Genomic DNA, 26,911 nt, shown 5'->3' with positions numbered 1-26,911 from the left:
ATAATGCAGCCATGACCTCAGCCCTGGATCACATAGCCCCGCTCAAACTAAGAAATAGCAAACCAAAAAACACCTCAATTCTTGGTTCACGCACCATCTAAAAAAGGTCAGGCTCGAAAAAAGAAAACTTGAAACTATTTGGAGACTTTTCCCCATCAGTCAAAAATAAACTCAACCTCTCCAAAGCCTCCTCCCAATACAAGAAAGAAATACTATTAGCCAAACAAGAAACTTACAATACTAGAATATCCAACTCAAAATCCAGTGTCAAAGAACTGTTCAGCATTCTGAAAGAATTAGAAACACCCGTTGTACCCCAAGAAAACTGTACCAAGGATAAAAAATGGTGCTCTAGCATACAACTTGCTTTAACAAACAAATTAGCAAATCTACAAACCAAAATTGCCATCAAGAAGGCATTGCTAACACCACACATCCCCTCAGAGCTCAGCGCCAGTGCCACAGCCCAAGTTGGGAGCCGGATTCTGCTTTTCTAAGGTATCGATCATAGAGGTAGAAAAGGTCATCCTGGGACTTAAACCGTCCAACTGCAAAGGCGACCAATGCCCAGCACAACTCATCAAGGATGCTGCGAGAGAACTATCGCCATTTATAACCAAACTAATCAACTCCTCCTTTACCTCAGGTTCAGTACCGATCAACCTAAAAGAGTCCTGGGTACTGCCACTACTAAAGAGGCAAACCATTGACCCTGCCATTCCGACTAACTTCAGGCCCATCACGACTATGCCCTTTCTTCTAAAAATTTTAGAAGAAGTAGCTTACCTGCAAATTCAAAACTTCCTAGAGTCTAACCACCTACTTGGAACCTGTCAATCAGGATTCCGCCAGCAACATGGGACCGAGACAGCGTTAATAGACCTTAAGGTCCAAATAGACAATTGCAGAGACAATGGCCAAGCGGCCCTACTTCTCCTCCTAGACCTATCAGCGGCATTCGACTTAGTGGACCACACAGTCCCCTGTAGTCACCTCGACTCGCCAGCCCAATTCTCAAAAGAGGCCATAATTTGGATCAAGTCATTCCTGAGTAATCGGACCATGAGAGTCTTCGCTCCATCAGCCTCAGCAGATCCAATTCCCATAACATGCGGAGTGCCACAAGGGTCTTGTGTGTCACCCACACTCTACAATGTCTTCACGAAGCCTCTCTTTGATGAGATGGATCATCTGGGTATCGCCTACACCAACTACGCAGACGATACCCAGATCCTCCTCCCGCTCTCAGGAGACTACGCCAAGGACCTGGCCCTAGTGAACAGGATCTATAGCATCATTCAGGCATGGATAGCCACACACGGCTTATGCCTGAACGATTATAAAACAGCTTATCATCCTGGGCACCACTACCTATATATCCAAACTCAGCCCTGATTACAACAACTTCATTATCGATGGGAACAATATAAAAGTAGCTCATGAAGTAAAAACCTTAGGATTTTACCTAGACGCCACCATGAACTTTACCAAACAAGTTAACTCTCTAGCTTCTGCCACAGCATACACATGCAAACTTATCAGAGCGAGCAAACAATTCCTCTCCACAGATAGTTGCATTACACTTGCAAGAGCCTTGATACTATCCAAATTAGACTATTGTAATGGACTTTACATTGGAGCAAATAAACAGACCATCCACAAAATTTAAGTGCTCCAGAACAATGCCTTGAGTGCAGCAATCAAGATTAATAGAAATGAGCATATATCCTCTACAAGAGAATACAAATGGCTCTCCACCATAGACAAAATTCATCTCAAAATCGCTTCCCTCACCCACAAATGTATCAATAAAAAAGCTCCATCTTACCTCATGGATAGATTACGCAAAAGGACTTCTTCCAGACCTACCAGAATAGCAAACGCAAACTGCCTCCAAGTTCCACGTTTCAAACTTGCCACTATAGGAGGAAATTGCTTCCCGGTAAAGGCTGCGTAGTTATGGAACTCCCTCCCCCATGACGTCAGAGAACTTCAGCCTTTCGCAAAATTTAGACAAAACCTCACTAGGTGGCTGAGAGCCAATGACAGCTAACTATTCCACTTGTCACATTGTACATAACTGTATATAACTATATATTACGTGAACAGGACCATGCAGGAGCATGCTCCTTGCTCCCCTGTCCTTGATCCCTCCCTGTTCATATCTGCTTACTGTAATATTGCTGATGTCTATGTCTACACGTCCTGCCGTTTCCTTGTACTTGCAATTAGCCGAGCATATCTGTAACCAAACTCAGCGCATCTCTGTACCTTCATCTGATTTCTATGTATCTTTAACTAAGTTGAGCATATCCTTGTCTGTTTGCGCCCTGATACTCCAGGGTATAGCGCGCCATACAAATAATAAACTAAACTAAACTGCTTTGATCCTTTTTACTCATTCTATTTTGTTTGTCCTTTTTAGTTTACCTCAGAGGTTATTAGTTTTCGATTTCTTGCTCGGATCATGATGCTGGATTGTTATTTATGATCTAGCATTTTGGGCTAATGTCATTGAGTTGCTGTTATCCAGTTTGAGTTATGGGTCAGTTTTAGGGGAAGAGCCATGTTTTTCAGTAATTTGCAGAAAGACATGAGGTCCTCGGTGAGTCGGATGTGGGGTGGGAGTGCGTTCCACAGAGCGGGGGTCAAGGCTGAGAATGATGATTCACCTAACCTGACTAAGTTTGTTTTTGGTATGACTAAGAGGCTCGCTGAGCTTGATCTTAGAGTATGTGCAGGGTGATAGGGTTTTAGTTTGTCTTAAAGATATTGAGGTCCGGTTTTATGCAGTGCTCGGTGAGAAATGCATAAGGTTTTGAAAGTCACCCTTTGGGCAACCGGAAGCCAGTGCAGAGTTTTGAGGGCTGGGGAGATGTGGTCCTCTTGGGCCAAGCGCTAGTAGCAGTTTGGCTGCAGCGTTTTGTGCTCTTTGTAGTTTAGTCAGTTGGTATGCATGCACTCCAAGGTAGAGGGGGTTAGCATAGTCCAGTGTTGATATAACAATTGATTGGACCGCGGAGAGTCTGTTGGGAAAGGAGAGGTATGGAAAAATGCGCCTAAGAGTTTTAAGGTGGTAGTGGCAGGACTTTGAGACGTTGTTGACTTGGCACGAGAGGGTTAAGTCTGAGTCTAGGGCGCATCCAAGGTTATTTACTGAATTAGAGGTTGTCAGTGAGTTGCCCATGGAAGATGGCCAGGGTAGTGGGTGTGGAAGAAGTTTGGTGTTGCCACATACCATGATTTCGGTTTTGGAGGTGTTTAGCAAGAGGTGGTTTGTGGTCATCCAGAGAAGTTTGAGAAATTGGTCGATTGAGATTGGACTGAAGGAGTCAAACGTTGGTTGGGTAGTGGTCGCAGGCGGTGTGTTGGCTGGTATGGAGGGTGGATTACCTGGTGGGTGTAAGAGAGCTAGTTTGTTGGTTAGAGCATTTATTCTTTCGAGAGCTGTGCTGTGAAAGTGGAGAGAGAGTGAGTCGCACAGCGATTGTGAGGGGGTCGGGAGGGTGGTGATGCATGATGGTTTGGTGATTTTGTGAAGTTCTTTGCTGGGGTTTTTACAGTTTAGGATTCAGGAGTTGTAATGGGCTTTTTTGCTTTACGGATATCAGCCTTGTACTGACGAAGGTGCCGGGCCAAAGTCGATCTGCTCAGGGGGGTTTGGTCTTTCTGCCATTTGCGTTCTAGGGATTTATATAGTTGTTTAGTGGTCTTCAGTTCAGGTGTGAACCATCTAGGGGAAAAGGCCCCGGCGGGCTGATGGTTTGCAAGAGGGTGTGAGCCGCATTAGTGAGGTGTTGAGCCATGAGCTAAAGGCGTCTGAGGTTAGTTGTTCATTGAGTAGGCAGGTAGGGGGAGTAGACTGAAGGAGTGCGTCGGCTAGGTCAGGAAGGATTATTAGTTTCTTCCAGCATTTGCATAGATTCGGAGGTTCAGGTAAGGGGAGCGGGTTGGGTGCGCGAATGGCAAAAGAAACAATTACGTGATCAGACCAGATGGTAGGGGTGGGGGGGGGTATGAGATAACTCACACATCACAGGATTCAAACTTTAAATTGATGCAGCTATAAGTCATTGTTGCTTTTTTTAAAAACTGAAATCTGCAATGCCCCAAAATAGTGATCTCTAATATGTCTAACATCCCACCCTTATCTTCATTGAGCCATACTACTTTCCTCCTTGCAGCACATTAGTTGAATTCCTAAAAGTCCTTTGGTGTGACGCACATCTAAACTGCAATTCCCCAGTTTGAGGAGTTTAACATTCTCACCTGTGTCCACGTCCTGACTGGAAGCTCTGTGATCTCTACTGTGTTCCTGTCCAATACATATATTTCACCACTGACGGCATACTGGTTCTGACCAAGCTCCTGAATAGTGCCTTTAAAATTCTTGTAGTTTGGCAGCTGCAAAGAAAATAAAAACACAATTCAAAAGGTTGATTCAAAATAAAACATTTAGCAGACAATTTACTCATTAGCTAGCGTCTTTCGTTACATGTAAACTAGTGTGAAGATCTCAACTCTTCATCAACTTTTCACCACCCCACTATTAATACTTTCATTTGAAACTATGAAAAACAACGCACATTCATTCATGTTTTTCTGTAAATGTTATTCACTATAGAGACAGTATCAAACGCCTACATGTAAGCAGGTAATAGGTAAATAACATCTAAATTAGTTGCAGAATTGCTCAAACAGCATTGGAGAAAAAGTATTTAAATAGCCGTAAAAAGATGATTCTGAACTATTAGTGAAGTGGGGTTCTGGGAAACTAACTGTAAGGGTGCAGAAGGAGGAGACTACAAACAGGTAGCATGGCGATTGCAAGAGCCGTATTAGTCAAGAAAATAAAGCGAACACCTAACTCTTCCCATCTCCAAGAGGGATTTCCCTGCCTCAAATAAAGTTTTAATGGGTCTTTCAGGATGCCGTTATACTAAAGAGACCACCGTCATGTGACAAAACTCTAATTCCATTCCTTACACTTATTACTGAACCAGAAGGATAAGTTTATGTTCCTGGTAAAGAAGGACTCCCTTCTTCTGGACTGGGTGGCACAGCTCTGGTTACAAGTTCCTTACCAGGGACTCCCTTCCCTTGGTGTAAGTATTTCACAAACAAAAGGGTTGCAGATCCTCTAACACGCTGCATCCGAACGTTCACTTGTTTTGTATACCAGGGGGAATGACTCTTCTCCTGGATAACTGGCCTGCTTTTCCTTTCTTACTCAATTTTAGCGAGAAATCTCATTTCTGTGCCAATTCCCTTCAAACTTAGAGACCCCCAGTTATTTTGCTGGACTTAGGACTTTTTTATTTTTACCCTGTAGTGAGAGAGACCTCATGTGTTTTGACCCGATTTGGATTATGGGTTTCGTCTGTTTTTAGAGTCTGACAAATTCCATAGCCATCTACCTTTTGTATGATGACACACAGCACCCTCAGTGCAGAGTCACAGAGAAATCCTGCACAAAAGGTAGTAAAAAGTAACCACTACCTCAAGCCATTCAAGTTAGTAAGGGTATAAAAAGTTACATGAGAAGTGGGATAAGATAAGGAGTATTGTGTACCTGCCGCTGCCGCCCCAACCCCCCTTCTCCCCCCCCCCCCACTGTCCGCCAGCACTCCACATAGGGCACTGTGTGCTGGAGCAATAAAAGAAAAGGTAAAAGCATGATAAAAGCCATCTCACTGTTCTTGGGAACTGTAGTGCACACAAGAAAATGTATTTAAACATTAGGTCCAAGGGAAGTAGAAAAAAGTACTACTCACTCAGAAGGTTAGCAAAAGAGATGAGGGTCTCTAAGATTAAAGGAAATTAGCACAGAAAGTGAAAATTCGCCCTAACACTCTCAGTCCTCGGTTTGGAGATGTTTTGGGAGTCAAAATTTCATCTCACTACACATGCCTAGAAAAATAATGTAGTTAAAGTCATTCCATGGATGCACCGCCAAGCAGAATCCTGTTATTTATGCTGAATTGCCCAAGAGAAAAGGGGAAGGCCGATTATTTGCTACTCGTTTTCACACCTTTAAGTTGTCCATTAGAAAGGAGACATGTGAAATTCTTCACATTCATGAAATAGAAAATACTGCTGACAGAAATTTTGCGAACATACATTTTCCTTCTTACAAGATATTTACATGCAAGAGGGTCAGGTAGCTGTTTTTAACACATAGTAACGTAATAGAAACACCACTGAAGGGAGTTTAGCAACATACGCTTTCCCTTTGTAAGTGATTCACATGGAGGAATGTTAAGTAGCATGCCATTTCGATTGCGTTTTCCACACCAGTTGAAAGTGACAGGTCTATAGGCACGCACTCATCAGTATCTATCCTTTTTGTTAACCCTGAAGTCACTTGCACCAGGGATTGAAAAATGCATGAGAGTCCAGGATAAAGCTTTCATTTGCTAAAATCCAAATTAAATCAGATATCACATCCGATCCATCCACTCCATCCGATCCATCCACTGCATCCGTTCCCTCCACACCATCTCTTCACGTTCACTCCGTCTGTTCTATCTGTTCCATCCGCTCTATTCATTCCCTCTGGTTTATTAGTTCTATCGACTCCATCCAACTTCACCCGTTCCCATCCACTTCATCCGTTCGTTACCCGTCCACTTCACCCGTTACCCGTCCACTTCACCCGTTACCCGTCCACTTTGTCTATTCAATCTACTTTGTCCGTTCCATCCATTTCATCCGTTCTGTTAGTTCCATACACTTCTTCTGCTCTATCCGTTCCATCCACTTCATACGCTCAATCTATTTCCTCCTTCCATTCACTTCATCGGTTCCATCTAGTTCATCGGTTCCATATATTTCATTTGATCTATCCACGTCATCCGTTCCATCCACGTCATCCGTTCCACCTATTGCATCTGATTCATCTGCTTTATCTGTTTTATCTGCTGCATCCATTTCATACGTTTATTTCACAGCATTTGTTTAACCCACTGTATCCACTTCATTCCTTTCATCCACTTCATTCGTTCTATTCAGTTTATCCGTTTTTATTTACCTTAGCAGTTTTTAGTTTTCTATTTTCTCGATTGGGTTTCGATGCTGGATTGTTATGTTTGATGCAGCAACCATTGGCTACTGTTTATTGTTGCTGTTATACTGTGTGCCAACAGTCGATTTCTAGGGCAAGAGCCACCTTTTTAGTAGTTGGCGGAAAGACATGAGGTCTTCGGTGAGTCAGATGTGGGGTGGAAGTAAGTTCCACAATGTGGGGGCCAGGGCTGAGAATGATGATCCACCTAACCTGACTGAGTTGGTTTTTGGTATCACTAGGAGGCGGGCAGAGCTTGATCTTAGAGTGCACGGTGGATAGGAGGGTTTTAGTTTTAGATGTGTCCCTCTGTATCCCAACCCCTGCTGTTTATCTGTTCTGTTGCGTTACCTCTGAAAAGCGCTCCATTGTGTATCTGTATTGTAGCAAACCTCTGTAAAGCGTTCCTGTAAGGGAGAATTCTCAAAAATATGCTAATTCCCACCACCTTAGACACCCCCAGCAACTTTACTGGATTTTGAGGACTTTATTTTTTTAACCTGGAGAGTGTGACCCTTTTCCCCCCACTCTCTCATGCATTTTATTGATTTTGTACACCGTTTCTTTTGGTTATGGAGCCTGACAACTCCATAGGCAGCATCTTTTACAATGTGTCACAGCACCTTCAGTGGAGTGATGCAGGGAATGCTTCGATTTCCCCAAGGTTGAAATACCTTCTCTGGGATAAACTACTGTTTCCCAGAGCAGTGAAGTTAAATTGACATTACTTACTATTGTAACTTGCTAGACCCAGCTCACCCTATCTTACAATAGAGTGCGGGAGGGGTTACCTAGTATCCCCTATGTCTAGCTGCTCAGGTAACATGTTTTATGTTACCCTTTCCTCACAGAATGGCTGGTGGCAGTGGTTTCATTCGAACTACCATGGTTTGCCTATACTGCGGGCTGCGTTCGCAACCAAAGTAAAGCAACCGCGGGAGCCATCTTTGTCAAAATGGCACCCAGTCGTATTCTTTTGCCATTTCCTTGTGGAAAGGCCCTTCTAGAGATTTTCTCTGCACGCCAAACTAGGTTTGGTCTCTTTATTCATTTGTGCCTTAGGCAGGATTCAAGAGTGAAGCCCGCCTCTGGCTCCCGAGTGTCTGGGGTAGGCAGGAAGTGAGGGAGGTGCCCGAAACTCCCAGTGCTTAGTCTCCTAGAAGACCCAAATGCACTCTGTGGCGATTGGCTGGCTGACTGTCCGGCAAGGACAGCCACCCTGCTGGGTGAGTGACCGCTAGGTTGGAATAAATGGGAGAGAACTGAATAAAAGGCTAGTCTTTTGGCTTGGAAGTCAGAGTCGACCACTGGAACCGAAGAACACCTTGAAGAGGACGCCTGCTGCAACTCCTGGACCGTTGGTTTGCCCAGTGAAGCCCTGCTGCAGTGCCGAAATGCAAAGTTTACATCAACAGAGAAGCTCCTGCAATGACTACTTCTCCTCTTGAGTTGGTGGGACCAATCAACTCCAAAGTAAGCCACCTGGACATCCACCTCGGGGGTGGTTGAATGAGAGTTGCTGCAGGAAACCGTATAGCCAGGGAGAGGAACACCAGATTGGGTGCGTTGCTTTTAAGCTGGACTAAAGCTTTTGGAAGATCCTCCGGACTCCCAGGAAGCAGGACTGACCATGGCTGGGCTCCCTCAGCAGAGTGCGGGACCCCAGAAGCAAGGAAAGTCCATCTTGACAGCTAGGAACCGCGGTGTTGCCATTTGCAGTAGACACGAGTAGCTGAAACACGAAACAGCCACTGAAAGTGAAGTTGCTGGTTGTGGGTTTTGACAGTCCCAGTGCATTGCAGGAGTCTCGACGTCCTCCCTCTTATCCCCACGACTGAGGCCCAGGAACAGTGAGATCTGCAGAGCTGCACACGAACAGTATTCATCAGCTGCATCTTTTTATTCTTTACCAAGGTACTGTAAAACAAGTCTAAGAGAACTTACCTCTTACTGTGAAAGTGCTTGAAACTTCTCCAACTCACAAGTCTAATCAGCTTGTTGCCCTACATTTGATTCTTCTTTTCATCAAAGACTCCTAAGAACTTGTGCAAAGACTTTTCCATTTATTTACCAGAAATGATTAATCCTATCCAAGACTTTTTGCCCATTGACTTATCTAAAAGTACTTACCTGCTTAGGAATATTTGTGGTCTCTTGTTGTTCTAATAACCTTTGCCTTTTACCAACTTTTCAAGAGTATTCTGAATGCCAACAATAAGATATTGATGTGTCAGGCACCCTAATTCCCCTTTGGGGAAGGATGTGTCTGTGGGCCATCCCAAAAGGGTCTTTTCTGATACAGAAACTCAGAGGAACAAGGTACTTTCTTACCTGGTAACGTTCTTTCGATGGGATGTTCCTCCAACGTATTCCACATCTATGACAGTAATCACCAGAGCTGTGCTGCTTCGGAAAATGTTTTGCAGTCGAAGTCCTACGTCGATATGCTGTCCCTCGAGGGCCTCTGTCGAGAGCCAACGTCACCGGATGTTACAAGTAGGACGCACAAAGCCCGTAGCCTCAGTTGTAGTTTTTTCCCCAGAACGTGTGGCACCAATCTTCTGCCAGTATGACTACAGAAAGCCTTGCGGAAACGTAAGTTGCAATCGCATAAGAAATTCTGTAGAGGGGCAGGCTGGGAGGGTGCGATGTGGAATACGTTGGAGGAACATCCCATCGAAAGAACGTTACCAAGTAAGAAAGTAACTTCGAAGGGATTGTGTCCTCCGACGTATTCCACATCTATGACAGACTCCCAAAGCAGTACCAATGTATGGAGGCGGGAAAAGAATTTACAATTTTAGAATGCCCAATCAAATTGCAGAATAGAGGACTGCCTTGCCAAAGGCCAAATCTTTTCCATGGATAGAATCCAGGGAGTAGTGTTTTACAAAAGTATGGACAGAGGCCCATGTGGCTGCTTCACCAATGTTACGAATGGGAACACCCCTTTGCATAGTAATCGAGGCAGCCACTCCACTAGTAGAATGGGCCGTAAGCCTACCGGAGGGTCCTTACCCGCCAAACGATAACATTCAGAGATTGTCAAGATAATCCTGCGGAAAGACGGGGACTGGAGGAAACGCGTAGAGCAGTGGGAAGGACCACTCCACTACGAACGCGTCCCCTAAGGCTCCTCTTGGAGGAAATTCCCGCGAGCAGAATCTTTCGCACTTCCGGTTGACACTGGTGGCAAAGAGATCCACTTGTGGGGTCCCCCAAAGGGTTAAGGTCTCCAAAAGAACTTCCTGAGCCAGCTCCCACTTGTGAGAGACCGTGCTCTGCCTGCTCAGAGCGTCCGCCGCCTCGTTTTAGTCTCCGGCCAGATGAACTGCATAGATTGACATTTCCTGCTGGATGGCCCTGAACCAGAGCTGCATCGCGTCTCTGCGCAGTGGGAGAGACCCTGCCACCCCTTTTTCTTGAGGTAGTGCATGGCCACTGTATTGTCCGTCAAACAGGACATTCTTCCCCCGCACAGACGGCAGAAAAGTCTTCAGGGCTAACCTGACGGCCCTCAGCTCCAACAGATTGTTATGGAGTCTGGACTCGACGGAGACCAACGACCGCTGACTGTAAACTCGTTGGCATGAGCTCCCCCATCCTGTGAGGGATGCGTCCGTCACGATCATTACCTCCGGCCAGAGTAGCCAAAATGCAGCCCCCTTCATCAGATTGCCTTCGACGGCCCACCACAGAAGATCCTGGGGGAACGAGGGCGGCACCTGAACGGGATCAGACATCCTGCCAGAGGACTGCGACCACTGCATCTTGAGAGCCCATTGCAGAGATCGCATCCACAACCTGGCCTCTGGCACCAGTAGAATGCAGGATGCCATGAGGCCGAGCAACCTCAAGAACTTGAACGCCGGGAGACACTGGGCATGTTGAAACTTGTGCACCATCTGCAGAATGTGATGAGCCCTCACCTGGGGAGGCGAACACAGCCCCAGGGATGTGTCGAACACTGCTACGATGTACTGGAGCCGCTGGGTAGGTGTCAAGTGGGACTTCTTTAAGTTGAGGCAGAAGCCCAACCTGTGAAGGGAGTGGCAGGTGATTGACAGGTGATCCAGGGCTTGCTCGGGAGAGCGCGCCCTGATCAACCAATCATCCAGGTAGGAGTAGACGTGAATCCCCCTTTCCTGAGATACGCTGCCACCACCACCATGAGCTTGGTGAAGACCCTCGGGCGGAGGTCAATCCGAACGGCAGGCCCCGAAACTGAAAATGTGAGTCGCCAACCGCGAACCTCAGGTACTTCTTGTGCTTGGGATGAATCAGCACATGAAAGTAAGCATCCTTGAGGTCAAGAGACACTAACCAGTCCTGAAGTTGAAGGGCCTGGAGGACTTGAGAGAGAATAACCACCTTGAACTTTTCCTTCCTGAGGAGCTTGTTCCAACTACGCAAGTCCATGATGAGTCTCAATCCCCCGTCTTTTTTCGGGATAAAAAAATATGGGGAATACCAGCCCTCTCCGCTACAGGCACCAGTTCTATGGCGCCTTTCTCCGGCAGGGATTTGATTTCCTGCGCAAGGAGCGGATCCGGACTCTTCAAAGACAGCTTCCCCGGTGGATTGTTGTGAGCCCTCAGCCTTGAAAGGAAAACAGTAGCCGTGGGCTATGATCCGCAGGACCCACACATCTGAAGTAAGGGCACGCCATTCTACAAGATGCTGCGCCAGCCTTCCCCCAACCGGCGAACCATGGGACATGGCCTCATGACTGAGCTGAAGCGGCAGTGCCTGAGGGCAAAGAGGCAACTGCCGGAGCGGCTTTGGCACCTCAAGTACCTTGTTTTCCACCCCTTTGACTGGCAGCTCCCCTCGATCTACCAAAGGAAGAGTAGTATCGAAAGGAACCCCTCCTCCATTGCTGTCCCCTAGGACGAAAAGGCAGAGGTTGACATACTGCAGCGCTGAACGACTTTGCTACAGCTTTGGAGGTCTGCAACCTCTCAAGGCTCTCGTCAGCCTTGCTGCCAAAAAGATGGTCACCATCAAAGGGCATGTTGAGAAGCTGGGACTGTACATCAGGAGCAAACCCCGACTTCCACAACCACGCAAACCTGCGCATCACGGTGCTCATCGCCATGGACCGGCTGACAGTCTGCCACGTCCAGACCCGACTGAACAGATTCACACATGGCATCCTTGCCATCCTGAACGAGGGCAAGACAACCATCCCATTCCTCCCCTTTCGGGAATATGTTCAGCCGCCAAAGAAACACAATTCCACAGAGTGTGAGTGAATCTTGCCAAGGCACAAATGGAGTTGGCTGCCTTTAAAGCCATACCCCCAGATGAAAATACTTTCTTCGCCCAACCGTCAAAGCGCTTGTCATCCCTATCCGGAGAGATGGTAGGGTACGCAGCCTGCTTTGCTGGGGCTGTAGCCGCCTGCACCACCAAACTCTCCGGAGTGGGGTGCAAAGACAAGTAGCTGGGGTCGCCACTGGCTGGACGGTATTTTTTCGGCAACGACTTATTCACTGCCTGGAGACTCTCCGGAGCAGTTAAGCCGCCGCCACCACCCTTCTTTGTAAGGCCATATGAAATGGCAGCACCGGGTCAGTGGGTGGACCGTGGTCCAAAATATCGGTCAGGTCATCCTGCAGAAAATCCCCAGGTGCAGCAGACCACCCCAAGTACTCCGTCACCCTCGACATGAGACACCTGTATGATGACTCAGCGTGCGTACCAGGCTCAGGCCTGCCAAACTCAACCTCCGGAGAGGTGTCCAGACCACTGGCGTCATGCAAGGACTGACGCAGGTCTTCCATCTGGCTATGACCTGATAACAGGTCATCAGGAACATCAGGAGGAACAAACCCCTCCACATCTGACCCTTCATCCACCTCAGAGATGTAATCCAAAGGCTGAAATAAATCCCTGGATGAGTGTACAGAAAAAGGGTCAAACACAGGCCTCACTGACTTACTCAGGGGCCTTCCTCTGGGCTTCCACTGGTCTCCGTGGCACCTCCGATAAAGCCTCCTCAAAAGGTGCCGATGGCGTCGACGGAATCAGCGTGGATGCCGAATGAGGCGCCGACGGCTTCGACAACAGCTTCAAGGCCTGTACCCCGAGCATGTCCTTCGACGGCGTTGACTTCCGCGGAGACAGAGCCTCGAGAGAGTCCCTCGACGGACATGGCGCCGATGGCTCCTTAGAAGGCCTCACAGGCTTAAACGGTCTCGAGGGCGTCGAGGACCGGGACCTGGAGCATGCATGGCTAGAGAGATCTACCTTGTCCGATCAGGACCTCGACGGCTCCCGATGATTGCGCCAACCGCCCGAGCCCGAAGGCGTGCGAACGGTGGCCCTAGCGCATTCCTTGCCGGCTTCTCTCGAAGGCGCGGACGGAACGGAGCCCTGCAATTCGAAAATCGCCATCATCTCCTTACGAAATGCGTCCCATTCCGCCGGAGATGAATGCTTGTTGGGACAAGCTACCCGCCGTCTGGCGGAGTCCTCGGACGAGGTAGGGGAAGGCGACCAGTGACAGGGCTTCCACGAGTGCCTAGACGAGGTAGAGGAATGGCAGGAACCACTCCGGGACCGAGACCCCCCCTGGACTTACGCTGACGCAGAGAGTAACCCCTCAAATCGTCAGTCGAAAGCCCAGCGGATTTCGACTTACGGGGTTTGGAAACCCTACCTACAGATAGCTTCTTCCACTCCCGCAAGGCTGTCGACGGCAAAGACCGTCATTCATCGCAGTCATCGGTTGCGTGGTCCTTGCAGAGGCACCACAGGCAGATGTCGTGCGGTTCCATAAGTGACATCTTGGAACCGCAGTCGAGGCACTTTTTGAAGCCCGACCTCGGGGTAGAAGATGACGAAGGCATTATTCTCACAATAAACCAAGAACGAAGAACTGATTCAACAGGTAGAAGAACCGAGGCGTGCCGAGATTCCGAAGCGAACACGTTCGCGGAAAAAACTGAACCGAGGCTAGGGGCGTCGTGCGTCCTACTTATAACATCCGGTGACGTCGGCTCTCGACGGAGGCCGTCGAGGGACAGAGTATCGACGTAGGACTCCAACGCCGAAAAATGTTCTGAAGCAGCACAGCTGTGGTGATTACTGTCATAGATCTGGAGGACACAATCCCTTCGAATGTACAGTATTGAAGTGTATTTGTGTGTTACTATTCTATTGCTCCCTTCTGAAGAAGGCTTTATAACTGACTGATAAATAAATTAATGATTGTTTATGCAAGAAACCTTGAGTGTAAGAGTTTACTTGAATATTTCTAACTGTGAATCTTTGTGTAACTCCACTACAGCTCACATTTCCCCTCTTGAGATAAGCCTGGCTGCTCAACACGCTACCAAAACTGTGTACTACAAGCTTATACCAAAGGTTAGGTTGCCTATACCTGTAGTCATAGTTGTGTGTAGTGTTCCCAGGGGGTACTGCATGCAAATTTTACCTAACAGCTGCATTGCTTCTTGAAGCTAGGGCTGCGCCAAATACCATACAAGTAATGAGAGGTTTCGCTACCCCTTTCTGGCCAGGTGGGTTATCCTTTTCCCTACGGTTAGAGGCTACAGCCTACCCAAGAGAGGGTGGTTAAACAAACACTAATTTAAAAAGGCAATTAAATGGATGAAAGTCTCTATTTTGTGGCAATGTTCACTAAAATGATACAGAGCCATTTAAAATTAATTATAGAAAAGTGCATAAAACACAAGTTTCCTAAAACATCCAATACCATTAAAACAAATAACATCAGAGAAATGTCCAGTAAAGTACAAATAAGAATGCACATGCATGGAGAATATAAAAGTAAGCACATTTACCATAGGATGTGGATCCAAACCATCTAGCATTCTCCGAACATTGTTCACAATTTCTCTGGTGTCATAGTTCGGGATTTTACAAGCCCATCCTGTACCGATTCCTTCAGCACCATTGACCAAAACCAAGGGTATGATGGGAATGTACCACTCTGGCTCTACTCGTTGATTGTCATCGTACAGAAACTTGAGTAGGTTATCGTCCATTGAAGGGAAAAGCAACCGGGCCAGTGGACTAAAAGAATAGAGAACAAAAATGACTGTCCACATATTTACTGAATTTGTTCATATTGTATCATATAGGTCATCTTGTGGTACCTCTGCAATAATTCTTCAAACTGTGACAGTCATGTTTTAGGATGCTTAAGAGAGACTGGCGCCTCTGGGGGCAAGATGAAGCAGCCTGGTATGCAATGGTAAACTTGTCGATGGCTCAGAGCCCCTCTAGTTTGTCTTCATCACTCATACAGCAGATGTCTCAACCTCCTACCCGGGGACATTCCCCAAAAGCAACTCAAATGGTTTATAGCGACTGAGGGAGATGCTCTTACATTAGAACAGGGGAGAAGACAAAATTACTTACTTTTAGAAATATTCTTTCTGATGGATTAGTCTTTCCTCCCACATACTCCTCATCTTAGATATGGGTCCCAGGAACAGTTGATCCTCGGAAAGATTTCAGCCATCAGAAGGACCAATTGTTGAGATGGATTTCTGAAATCAACACTGGGGGTGGAGTTTGAGAGGCCAACCTATTATGATGAACAGGAAGACACTGAAGTCTAGCCAAACCTAATCAAGGTAAGGTAGCAGAGCATCAAGGCTTAGACTCAGGAGGGGTTTGAGAGTGGTCTAGGGCTACAATGAGACCACACAGGTCCACACCAATATTTCCACTTTGACAGGTAAGTTCGAAAATATACAATGATTTATCAGGTCTTTAAAACACACAGTGTTAACTGTTACCGTATCCAAGTACATATCTATATGTTCCTTCACCAGTAACTAATGTCTGTAACCAGCGCCTTGTTGCCTCTGGGTTTAGAGAGCTTAATAAATACTAAGCATATTAAACCTTTAGGCACATTTTGTCACACATACTATAAAACAGATATATACATTCACTTTTGCGAGAACGACAAAAGCATAAGATTCAATAACCAGTGTAAAACAAGTAAGGAGTAAGGTGCATACGGTTCAGTAGATACATTTTAGAGTAACAATAAAAAAGTTTGTTAACACTTAGTAAGTCCAGACCTCAGATGGTTTGGGGCCTTGTGCCCTAATGTCTTCAGCTCCAACGTTATATATTTCAGGGTGCTTTAGGAGGTTATTGGACGTTGCAAGTGGTTATGATGCTAACATTCAAACGGGTAAGTAAAGTACAAGTAAGTAACTAACTCTACCCCAAACACTAGGATAGGCCAAGGAAGGGATCCTTGACCAAAGTCAGGAGAGTGTGTGAGAGGTTAGTTAACAAAAAGGGGGTGGAGGGATCCTCTTTTTTGTTCTAGGGGGACCTGTGTCATGAGGGTTTTAGCAGAGAAAATACAGGAAGGACCCAGGCTACCCCTCCCTTTTGACACTTAACGGTGTATTTCACACCACATTAGACAGATTTTTGAATTTTATCTGTGTTCTCATTCAGTAGATCACCACTGTTTTGTTACACAACAGAATCCTTTATCTTTCTCATATATTAAAATTAAAAAGCCTGCTTGAGGCTATTGACATTCTTTGCATATGTTACCAATCTAAAAAACTATTTTCTTGGTGCCCACAATGGTTCATCATATTGTACAATCATATGATGTAACTGTGTGATGTCAAATACACAGTGAGAGGGTTAGTACTTGAAGTGACTTGAGGTGTAGCTTTTATAACAATACACCTATCAAGTTGACACATTTCGTGTTTCCAGCATGAACAAAAATCACTACTGTTGTAGTTGTTCTTATGCTTTCCTCCGGACTGGTAAAAAGTAGGGGCACTGAATGACGTTCAGCCATTACATGCAGAAAGATGATATGAACACATGTTAGCAAAACTGAGCATGTGGAAACTACTAAGGAATATACCTTGAATCTGTCTCACTATGTTTTGCAGATTTGACGAGATGGCAGTAACACTAGTCATCCAAACCACAACTTTTGAGTCATTATAGATGAGACGTAAATCAAGGCGCACGCAAGGCACATGTTATAAGAAACACTGACCCGAGACACCGAAGAAATAAGAACAGGTATGATTGACGCTCATTTTTTAATGAACTGAGTCACACATGTAGACAAACCAAGTCCTAATTTTAAATCTTTGATTTTTAGACACTACTTGGCCAAGGAAAGATCCGGGTGAGCAAGACGTCATTCAGTGCCCCCTCCTTTTTAGCAGTCCTGAGGAAAGCATAAGAACAACCACAACAACAGTAGTGATTTTTGTTCATGCTGGAAACACGAAATGTGTCAACTTGATAGGCATATTGTTATAAAAGCTACACTTTAAGTCACTTCAAGTACCAACCCTCTCACAGTGTATTTGACATCCTGCAGTTACTATGCGATTGATTGATTGTATAATATGATGAACCATTGTGGGCACCAATATTTCTTTTTTTTTAGCTTGGTAACATATGCAAAGAATGTCAATAGCCTCAAGCAGGCTTTTTAATTTTAATATATGAGAAAAATAAAGGATTACAGTGGTGATCTACTAAATGAGAACACAGATCAAATTCAAAAATCTGTCTAATGTGGTGTGAAATACACCTGTAAGTGCTGAAAGGGAGGGGTAGCCTGGGTCCTTCCTGTATTTTCTCTAAGAGTGTGAGAGGGACAGGACTTTATGCCCATGTAGCCCTATGGAGAATGGGGTGAGAAGAATATCTAGTATATGGTGGGGGACAAAAGGGGATAAGTGAACATACCTGAATCCCCTCCCCTAAACACACCCCTTAACTCCAGACTAGATTTCTTGAGATACCACTGCTGAGGTTCTGTACTCCATTGGGAACAAAATCTTCTGTGCTTGGTCCTGTATTGCGAAGCCAGGGGTAGCAGATTTAGAGGTCCTTTTCAGCATCAGGATTTAGTTTTGGTTTGTCGTGGTACTTGAATCTTGGTTCCAGGTTGTTGGGCAACATTGTGGGCAGTAGCCTTTGGGAGACTACACCAACCTTGTCCTTCTGGCAATAGGTAACCCAACCTTTGGTATAAGTCTGTACAACACAGGTTGTTAGTGTGGCTGAGCAGCCAGGCTTATCCCAAGAGGTGTCAATGTGAGCAGTAGGGTTTTTACACAGAGATTCACAGCGACAAGCATTGAAATAAAGTCTAACATTCAAGGTTTCTTGATTAAACAATTATTAATTTATTTAACATTCAGATGCATAAGCCTTCTTCAGAAGGGAGCAGTATACATACACCACAAAAATACACTTCAAAATACACCTCTTAGTTTCTCTAAATCAGCAAATACCCATTTGGGATGGCACACAGATGGTTCCTACGCTCTAAGGCGAGTTACATAACTAGGACACTGTGGCCATTAATATATCACTGGTACATTTAGAGCAATACTGAGTTTGGTGTCAAAGAAAAGGGTTTGGGAATAAAACAAATGTTCTGGAGCAGGTAATTACTTTTGAAAGCCCCAATGCAAAGTAAATTAACCCTTTTCTGGAGGAAAGGTAAAGCACAAAGTCAGAGGTAAGAAGAGTCTTTCAGGGAGTCAGGTTAGCCAAGGTTAATTGAGCAACAGTCTAGGTGAGCTGAATCACTTCTTGCAGGTAAGTTAAATGTTAAAGGTTATTTGTACCGCGCACCGTCACCAAAAGGAGTTGGTCCGTAGGCGCTCTGGCGGATCTGCAAACAGGAAGATGGTGGGGTGGGTTAATAGGGTGAAGAGGGAGAAGGATAGTGAGAGGAGTGATGTTCTGTTGGCAGCTTCATCTCCGTATACACCATGAGCTGAGCTTTGGTGCGAGTATCGGAGCAGTGTCAGACCTCTTATGTTGGTGTGGCTTGTGTTGTTGCAGTGTGATGAAATGCATGCGGCTTGCAGTGCGAGGGGTGGCTGTTGAGTTTTTGAGTGATTTAAGTATGCAGATAGTTGGGGCCTTTTGTTAGTTGGGTTATATGTCTTGCAGCCCATCTACACAGTATGGTTGAATGCCTAGATTTCGGGAATCCTGCATGATGTGACAACAGCTAGATCTGAGAGTCCTGTATAGTGGAGCGAGAGGCCACGCCTAACAGAACAATTGAGTATAGTACCATACGCAGCTGGATTTGAGAAACAATTGAATAATTCAGTACAATCCTAGAGCACAGCTAGATTTGAGAGTTCTGCATAGTGGGAGAGAGGCCTATGCCCAACAGAACAATTGAGGTTTTAGCGTGGCGCCCTCCCTGTCTAATGAACTATGTGTAGTGAGGTTGGAGTGTCTATTCTCCTCCTCGGGTGTGGGGGCAGGAGTTGTGGTCTCCTCTTACTTTTATCTATATGAATTTGTCTGCTGGAACTTCGGGTGTGGTACCGGCCGGGATGCTATGGGTGAGTCGTCTCAGTGCTTCAAACTTGTTCAGTCTTAAGTATCCTCCTCTTGTGGCTATCTCTCATATCATATTGTATGTCATGGAGTGCATTCCTTCGATTCTGTTTGTGTGTTGTTGTTTGGTTGGAACCCGGATCGTATCTTTATTCATCGTTTTAGCGGTTTGGCGTTCTTGTGGGTGGTCTTCTAGATACGAAGTGAAGAGCCAGGATTTGAGCAGTTTCCTGAATACTAGGTGGTCTCTTGTGTTCCGTATATTCTTTGGTAGGTCATTCCAAGTTTTCGGTGCCTGCTGAGAGAAAGAGGATCCTCTGAGTTTTCTTCTGTAGGGTTTCGGTTCCAGAAGGATGTCGTTGCTTAATCTGAGCATTCTTGTCGGCTGGTGTAGTCGTAGTTTATCTCTCAGGAATTCTGCGCATTGGTTGTGTATTGCTCTGTGCATGATGAATTTTATTAGTTGCTTTATTGGTAGCCAATGTAGTATTTTTAGCGCAAGTGTGATGTGTTCTCTTCAGGGTAGTTTGAGAAGGAGTCTGGCTGCTGCATTTTGTATGCGTTGCAGTTTTATTTTGAGAAGTCGTTCAGGCATACCCAGGTATAGGCTATTGGCATAATCTAGTCTGGACATGACCAGAGCGAAGAGCGATAATGGTAAGTGTTTTGTTGGCGAATTACAGGAACGGTAGGATTCTTTTTGCCGCTCACAGGAATTCTCAAGTAGAGCATTTACTTGTGGCTTTAGAGTGAGATTGTTGTCCATTAGGACCCACAGGCTTTTTTTCTTTTTTACACAATCGACGATGGTCCTAGGGTCGTACGAGTTCTCTTGTCCAAGGGATGTAGTCGATGTCTCCTCTGTTTTTTGTGAAGATCATTATCTCGTTTTGCCTGGGTTTATTTTGAGGTGGTTCAAGTTCATCAAATTTAATAGATCACAAAGGCAGTTCTCTAGTGTTGTGTTTTCTTCTCAGGTGTCTTGTATTTTGAAGATTATTTTTGTCTTGGCGTAGTTGTAGCAGGTGAGGCCGTGTCTTTTGACGATTCCGATTAATACAGATAAGTAGATGTTGAATAAAAGCGGGGGGACAGATGATCCTTGTGGTACTTCTCATGTGGAGTCTGTTGGTTTGAACTTAAAGAGTTTCATCCATACGGTTTCTGTTATGTTTGTTAGTAAGGGTTTGATCCATAGTAGGACAGTGCCTGTTATTCCCAGTCCTTCTAATCTCGTTATGAGGATGTCATCGTCGACTGTGTCGAATGCTGCGGATCGGTCTAGAAGTATCAAGGCAGTACTCTTGTGCGAATCTGCGTTTGCTTTTAGGTCGTCCCATATTGAGAGGAGAGGTGATTCTGTTCCTCTCATTGGTCTGAAGCCAACTTGTGCTTGGTCTAGTAGACCATGCTCTTCTATGAATTCTTGGGTAGTTTTGTAAACGTATGTTTCTAGCAGTTTGGCTATGTACGGGATATTGGAGATGGGTCTGTAGTTGGATAAGTCCTCTACGTTTCCTGCTGTGCCTTTGAGTAGAGGCCTGATGGACGACGATTTAAAAGCTTGTGGTACTTCACCTGTTGAGATCGAAAGGTTGAGGACATTCTTATGGTATTCCATGGGAGTTCCTTGTTTCAGAATAGATTTGTATATGTCTGGGGGGCAGGGGTCTTCGGGAGAGCCTGATTTGTTGCTTTGATTTAACAGACGAAAGTCTCCATTGATATTCAGTAAAGCTTTGTAGTTTGTTTGGATGTTCCTCGTGAGGAAAGGTGGGGTCTGTAGTGTGATTGTGTGGTCTACTTTGTTGGATGGTAATGATTTTATTTTTGAAGTGGTCTCCCAGGTCATTGCATAGTTTCAGTGATCGAATTGGCGTGTTGTTGCATCGCAGTGGTTTTTTAAATTGCATTATTTTGAAGAGTTCTATTTGGGTGTTTGGTGCTTTGAAGATTCTCTTATCGTAGTGTTTCCTTTTCGCTTTTTGCATTTTCCTTTTGTATGAGCGGATCTGTCGCAGAAATTTCAGTTGTTGTTGATCCTCCATTTTGATTCTAGTCTGTTTTTTTCTTTTCATAGCGCTGAGTAGTGGGGTGAACCATTTTGCCATTGTTTTTTTACGTGAAGAAGTGAAAGATTTTTCTTTGGCGATGTCGTCTAGGGTTGTTACAATCCAGATGTGGAGTAAAGCTAATTTTTTGTCCAGGTCAGCTTCTTCCATAATTGTTGCTTGTGGTTTGCTTAGTTCCAGGAGTTCAGTTAGGTTGGAATTTTTGATGGTTCTCCAGTTTCTTTTCATGCTAATCAGTGGTTTGACTTGTTGCTTGTTTATTGGAACGGCCATTGTGATTATGAATGGAATGATGAGGTGGTCGCTCCGGAGTGCTGAAAATCCAAATTTGTATCGACAGAGAAGCCCCTACAAGGACGACTTCTCCCTTTGAATTGGTGGGACCAATCAACTCCAAAGTAAGCCACCTGGACATCCACCTCGGAGCTGGTTGAATTTCCACAGAGTTGCTACTGGAAACGCATAGCCAGGGAGAGGAACACCAGATTGAGTGTGTTGCTTTTAACCTGGCCTAGAGCTCTAGGAAAATCCTGCGGACTCCCAGGAAGCAGGAGTGGTCGAGCCTCGGCCCCCTCAACAGTCCCATCTCGACAGCCAGGAACCACGGTGTTGCTATTTGCGGTAGACGCGAGAAGCTGAAACACTGAAAATCCACTGAAAGTGAAATTTGCGAGTCGCAAATTTTGACCGTCCCAGTACAGGAGTCCCCCGACGTCCTCCCTCTTGTCCCCACGACTGAAGCCCAGGAACAGTGAGATCGCCAGAGTTGCCCAGGAACAGGAGTCATCTGCTGCATCTTTTCTTCATTTTCAAAGGTATTGTACAAAGTCTGAGAGAATTTACCTCTTAGAGCTTCTTGCATCTTCTACTACTCACAAGTCTAATCAGCTTGTGGCCCTACATTTGATTCTTCTTTTCTTCAAAGACTAATAAAACAATGTGCAAATGTCTACTTACCTACAAAGAAGTGCTTCAGCTCACAAACTTTTGCCTATTGACTTTGGCTAAGCCTCTTCCACAGAATGACTCTTATTGGGGGATCTGAAAGTATTTGCCTGCTTAAGAATATTTGTGGTTTCTTGTTTGTTCTAAATAATCTTTTCCTTTGACTTATTACTATATAATTCTAAATGCAACAGTGATATATTAATGTCACCAGCGCCCTAGCAATTGAAGTCACCTGAGGGTGTAGGTAGTGTCTGTGGGCCATCCCAAAATGGTATCTACTGATTTAGAGTTATTAAGAGTGTGTATTTGATGAAGTGTATTTGAGTGTTACTATTATATTGCTCCCTTCTGAAGAAGGCTTATTCTAACTGACTGATCAATACATTAATAATTGTTTATTCAACAAACCTTGAGTGTAAGAGTTTATTTGAATACGTGTAATTGTAAATCTCTGTGTAATTCCACTACAGTTCACATTGACCCCTCTTGAGATAAACCTGGTTGCTCAACACGCTACCAAAACTGTATAGTAAAAGCTTATACCAAAGGCTGGGTTTCCTATACCTGTAGTCAGAGTTGTTTGTAGTGTCCCCCGAGAGTACTGCATACAAACTTTGCCTAACACTGGGTCTAGAGAGTTAACAAATGTAAGTAAAGTCAATTTCATTTCACTGCTCTTGGAAACAGTAACTTCACCAAGAGAAGGTATTTAAACCTTTGGGAAATCTAAGACTTCCGTGTGCCTCTGCACAGAAGGTCCTGTGCGTCACAATGTAAAGATGATGCCTTTGGAGTTTGTCAGACTCCGAAGTCAAAAGAAACACAGAATAAATCACATAAAAATTACATGAGCGAAAAAAAAAGTCCTAAAGTCCAGCTGAAGAGCTGAGGGTCTCGAAAGTAGAAGGGAATTATCACATTTCTGAGAATTCTCCCCAACAGATTGGAAGGTCGGCAGCAGCAATGGGCAAACTTCAGATCAGCGGCACTTCGCAGTTTCAGCTCCTTGCGGTCCTCAAAAATAGCACTGCTGCGGTTCTTGGATACCACTATCGACTTTCTTCACATCTGGGGTCCAGCACGCTGTTCAGATGGCTCAGGCTTTGTCAGTCCTGCTTCCTGGGAGTCCGGAGGAAGTTCCTGGAGTTCGAGTCGGACTTAAAAATTATGCACTCGATCTAGTGTTCCTTTACCTGGCAATCAGTTCCTGCAGCAGCAATGGAAGTACAGCCAGCTCCGAGAGGATGTCGAGACGAGTTCGGTTTTGGGTTGATTGGTCCCACCAACACAAGGGGAGAAGTCAACCGTTGCAGGGCTTCTCTAGTCGAGGCGAATTCGGAGCTCGAGCAATGCAGCAGGGCTTCACCGGGCAAACCAACGGTCAAGGAGTTGCAGCAAGCGTCTCTTCCAAGTTCTTCTTCGGATTCCTTTGTCCAGTGGTCAACTCTGCCTTCCAAGCAAAAAGCCTCTCCTTTTATGCAGGTTTCTCCCATTCGTTCCAGCCTAGCTGTCAGTCACACAGCACGGTGGCTGTCCTCCAAGGACAGCCAGCCGGCCAATCACCTTTGGGTGCATTCCTGTAACCAAGGGGATTAAGCACAGGGAGTTGCGGGCACCCCCTCACCTCCTGCCAGACATATTGGAGTCAGAGGCGGGCTTCACTCATGAATCCTGCCAAAGATAAAACAATCAAAGAGACCAAACCTGGTAAATCTCAAGAAGGACCTTTCCAACAAGAAATGGTGAAAAAAGACGACCAGGGACATTTTGACAAAATGGGCACCCATGGGTGCCTTACTGCAAATTCGAACGCAGGCTGCGGTAAAAACACAAAATGGTAGTAAACAGTAAACCACTACCACCAACCATTAATTGTAGAAAGGGTAACAAAATTGTTAGACGATAAACTAGACAAAGGGGATACTAAGTAACCCCTCCAGCAACTTATGTTAAGGTAGTGTGTGCTGGGTCTAGAAAGTTACAAAATGTAAGTAAAGTCAATTTCACTTCACTGCTCTTGGAAACAATAGTTTTACCAAGGGAAGGTATTTAAACCTTTGGGAAATCTTAGAGACTTCCCTGTGCCACTGCACTGAAGGTGCTGTGTGACACAGTAAAGATGATGCCTAAGGAGTTTGTCAGACTCCAAAGTCAAAAGAAACATAGAAAACACATAGAATTAAAAGTACAAAGTCCCTAAGTTCAACAAAAGGGACCAGGTTCCTAAGGTGGGAGGAATTTAGCACTTGAAATTCTCCCTAACACAAACTTATTCTGGACAGGCTAACAGCAAGTCAGTGGAAGGGACATTCATACAACTATCCTAACAGGAATAATAAAGTGAAACCAACAGCATTACTTTTGGGGAAGAGGCACAACCAATTCACAGGTGAGTTATTTAAGCTTATATAAACTTTTCAAAATAGTGCAACACACATCCAAGATAAGTAAGAACTTTTATAACTGTTCACTCTCTGAGTAACAGTTAGCAACCAACTTCTTTTGCAAGTAGGTACCATTTAAACATTCTCTTTTCTAGGCAAAAGGCCCAATCCTTGGAAGTATTTCCCTTATTCTTGGAGCATGAGTGTTCTCAGTGGCAGAAGGGGGGTCACTAGTGTCTGGTATCCAACATGCAGGTCAGGATAGGTTCTGAAGTAGAAGTCAGAGATCCGACAGAAGACTGTTAGAACATCAAGGCTTGACAGGTTATTCAGAATGACATGGTCCGTGTGACCCTGAACATTTCCAGAAGGTCACATTTCCAACTTCAGGAAAGATCTCCACAGACTCCCAGTGCAGGAGCGTAACCAGTTCAAAATTGGCACGTTAGTTCATCATGCTCTCTACGGAAAAGCCACTGAATATATCAAAGCCCTGGTTCCACCTTACCAACCTACTAGGAATCTGCAATATTCCTCTCTTGCGCAGCTGTAGGGAGTTAGGCTGTCAAGAACCAGGGGTCTTGGTAGGTCTTTCCCCGCCATTGGGTCCTTCTGGAACACCTTACCTTTCACCATTAGAGTTATGTCTAATATATGACTCTTCAGAAAGTCCCTGAAAACCCATCTTTTCAGATAATTTCTCATCTCTCTATGTCCTGTGATCCTAGTTTATTTGCTGAGCCAGTGTATCTGCTTCCCACTGTCCCATTCAATTTGTTGTCCTTGTGTGTTTTTGTTGCGTCCTGATGCCTGCAGGCTGTCGGGGCATTATAAATAAATTAAACAAGTAAGTACTTCAGTTTCAAGTTAGTTTAGGGTCCAGGGGCTTCACAGAAGACACCCTATGAGGATTCCACATGGGCCTGGGTGAAATGGATGAGTGGCCTCCCAATCACAGAAAACACCCCAAAGCTATACAGAAATCACAAAGGCTTAAAGTAGGTAGAATACCCAAGCCAGCACAGAGGATTTTGCAGCAGGAGGACTTGAGGATATGCAGCCAAAAACCTGGTTGTTGAATTCCTTCCTGAAGATGACAGGACCCTGGAAGGGCTTTTGCAGCAATGATCACAGGGAAGGCTCTAGGCAAGGTTTTCCTCAGGGTTGGATGCGATTTGGAGCCTTTTTCAGGAGCACAGAAGACAGAATATCGCTGGTCGAATTCTCGTTGTTTGCAAAGTCCAGCATTCTGGGGAGGGGACTTATCAGACTGGAATCATGCCTCTGGAGGTCCAGCAGCATGCCTGTTAGGCAGAGTTTGTATGCAGTACCCTTGGTGACCACTACACCAAACTAGGACTACAGGTGTAATCAGACCAACCTTTGGTATAAGTCTCCTAGTTTTCCTAGCGTTGCAGAGCAGCCAGGATTATCTCAAGAGGGGATGTTAACTGTAATGAATTACAAGTATTCAAACAAAATCTTACACTCAAGGTTTCTTGGTAAAACACTTATTAATTTATTTCACAGTCAGTTATAAAACATTCACTAGAATGAGGCAATCTATATCACACAAAAATATACTTCAGTACTTTACAAGGTACATTGCTGAGACATTTAAACTACTTTGAAGGAGGAGCAAAATGGCATTCGGAGTACTTTAAAGTAGGAGCAAAAAGGCATAAGTTAATAAAACGAAGAGTACCATTTTTCTTAGACAGTGCAAATAGTTTGAGTTCACCAGAGGAGTCAATTCAATGCAATAGGTTAGGCCAAAGTCAATGGGCTAAAGTCTTGTATAGGGTAAAACGGTACTGGTTGTTAAACAGAAAAGTCGCACAGATGGCAGAAAAGCCTTTAGGGCTAGCCTGATGGCCCACAGCTCTAACAGGTTGATGTGGAGTTTGGACTCTGACGGAGAACAAAAGCTGGCGGTCAAGTCGTCGACGTGAGCACCCCATCCTGTGAGGGAAGTATCTGTCACTACAGTCACCTCCGGTCATGGTTGCCAAAATGGCTCACCCTTCATCAGGTTCCCTTCGTTGGCCCACCACAGAAGATCCTGGGAGACCGAGAGTGGAATCTGAACG

The 26,911-nt window shown here is 45.1% G+C and overlaps 1 protein-coding gene across 2 annotated transcripts in view; it reads right to left on the bottom strand.

Moving 5' to 3' along the window:
* TOP2B (DNA topoisomerase II beta) overlaps positions 1-26,911 on the bottom strand; it is a 934,132-nt gene that overhangs the window by 272,553 nt on the left and 634,668 nt on the right. For both annotated transcript variants that reach the window (XM_069648849.1, XM_069648850.1), the window contains exons 21-22: positions 14,875-15,106; positions 4,270-4,404 (exon numbers count right to left, since the gene is read on the bottom strand). In XM_069648849.1, the coding sequence (XP_069504950.1) occupies positions 4,270-4,404; positions 14,875-15,106 (367 nt within the window). The remainder of the gene's footprint in view (positions 1-4,269; positions 4,405-14,874; positions 15,107-26,911) is intronic.

This window comes from Ambystoma mexicanum, chromosome 2q (assembly GCF_040938575.1).
Source record: "Ambystoma mexicanum isolate Mex_15411 chromosome 2q, UKY_AmexF1_1, whole genome shotgun sequence".
Taxonomy (NCBI): Eukaryota; Metazoa; Chordata; class Amphibia; order Caudata; family Ambystomatidae; genus Ambystoma; species Ambystoma mexicanum.
Note: the sequence above shows the minus strand (reverse complement) of the source record. Positions and strands in the feature narration are given on the sequence as shown.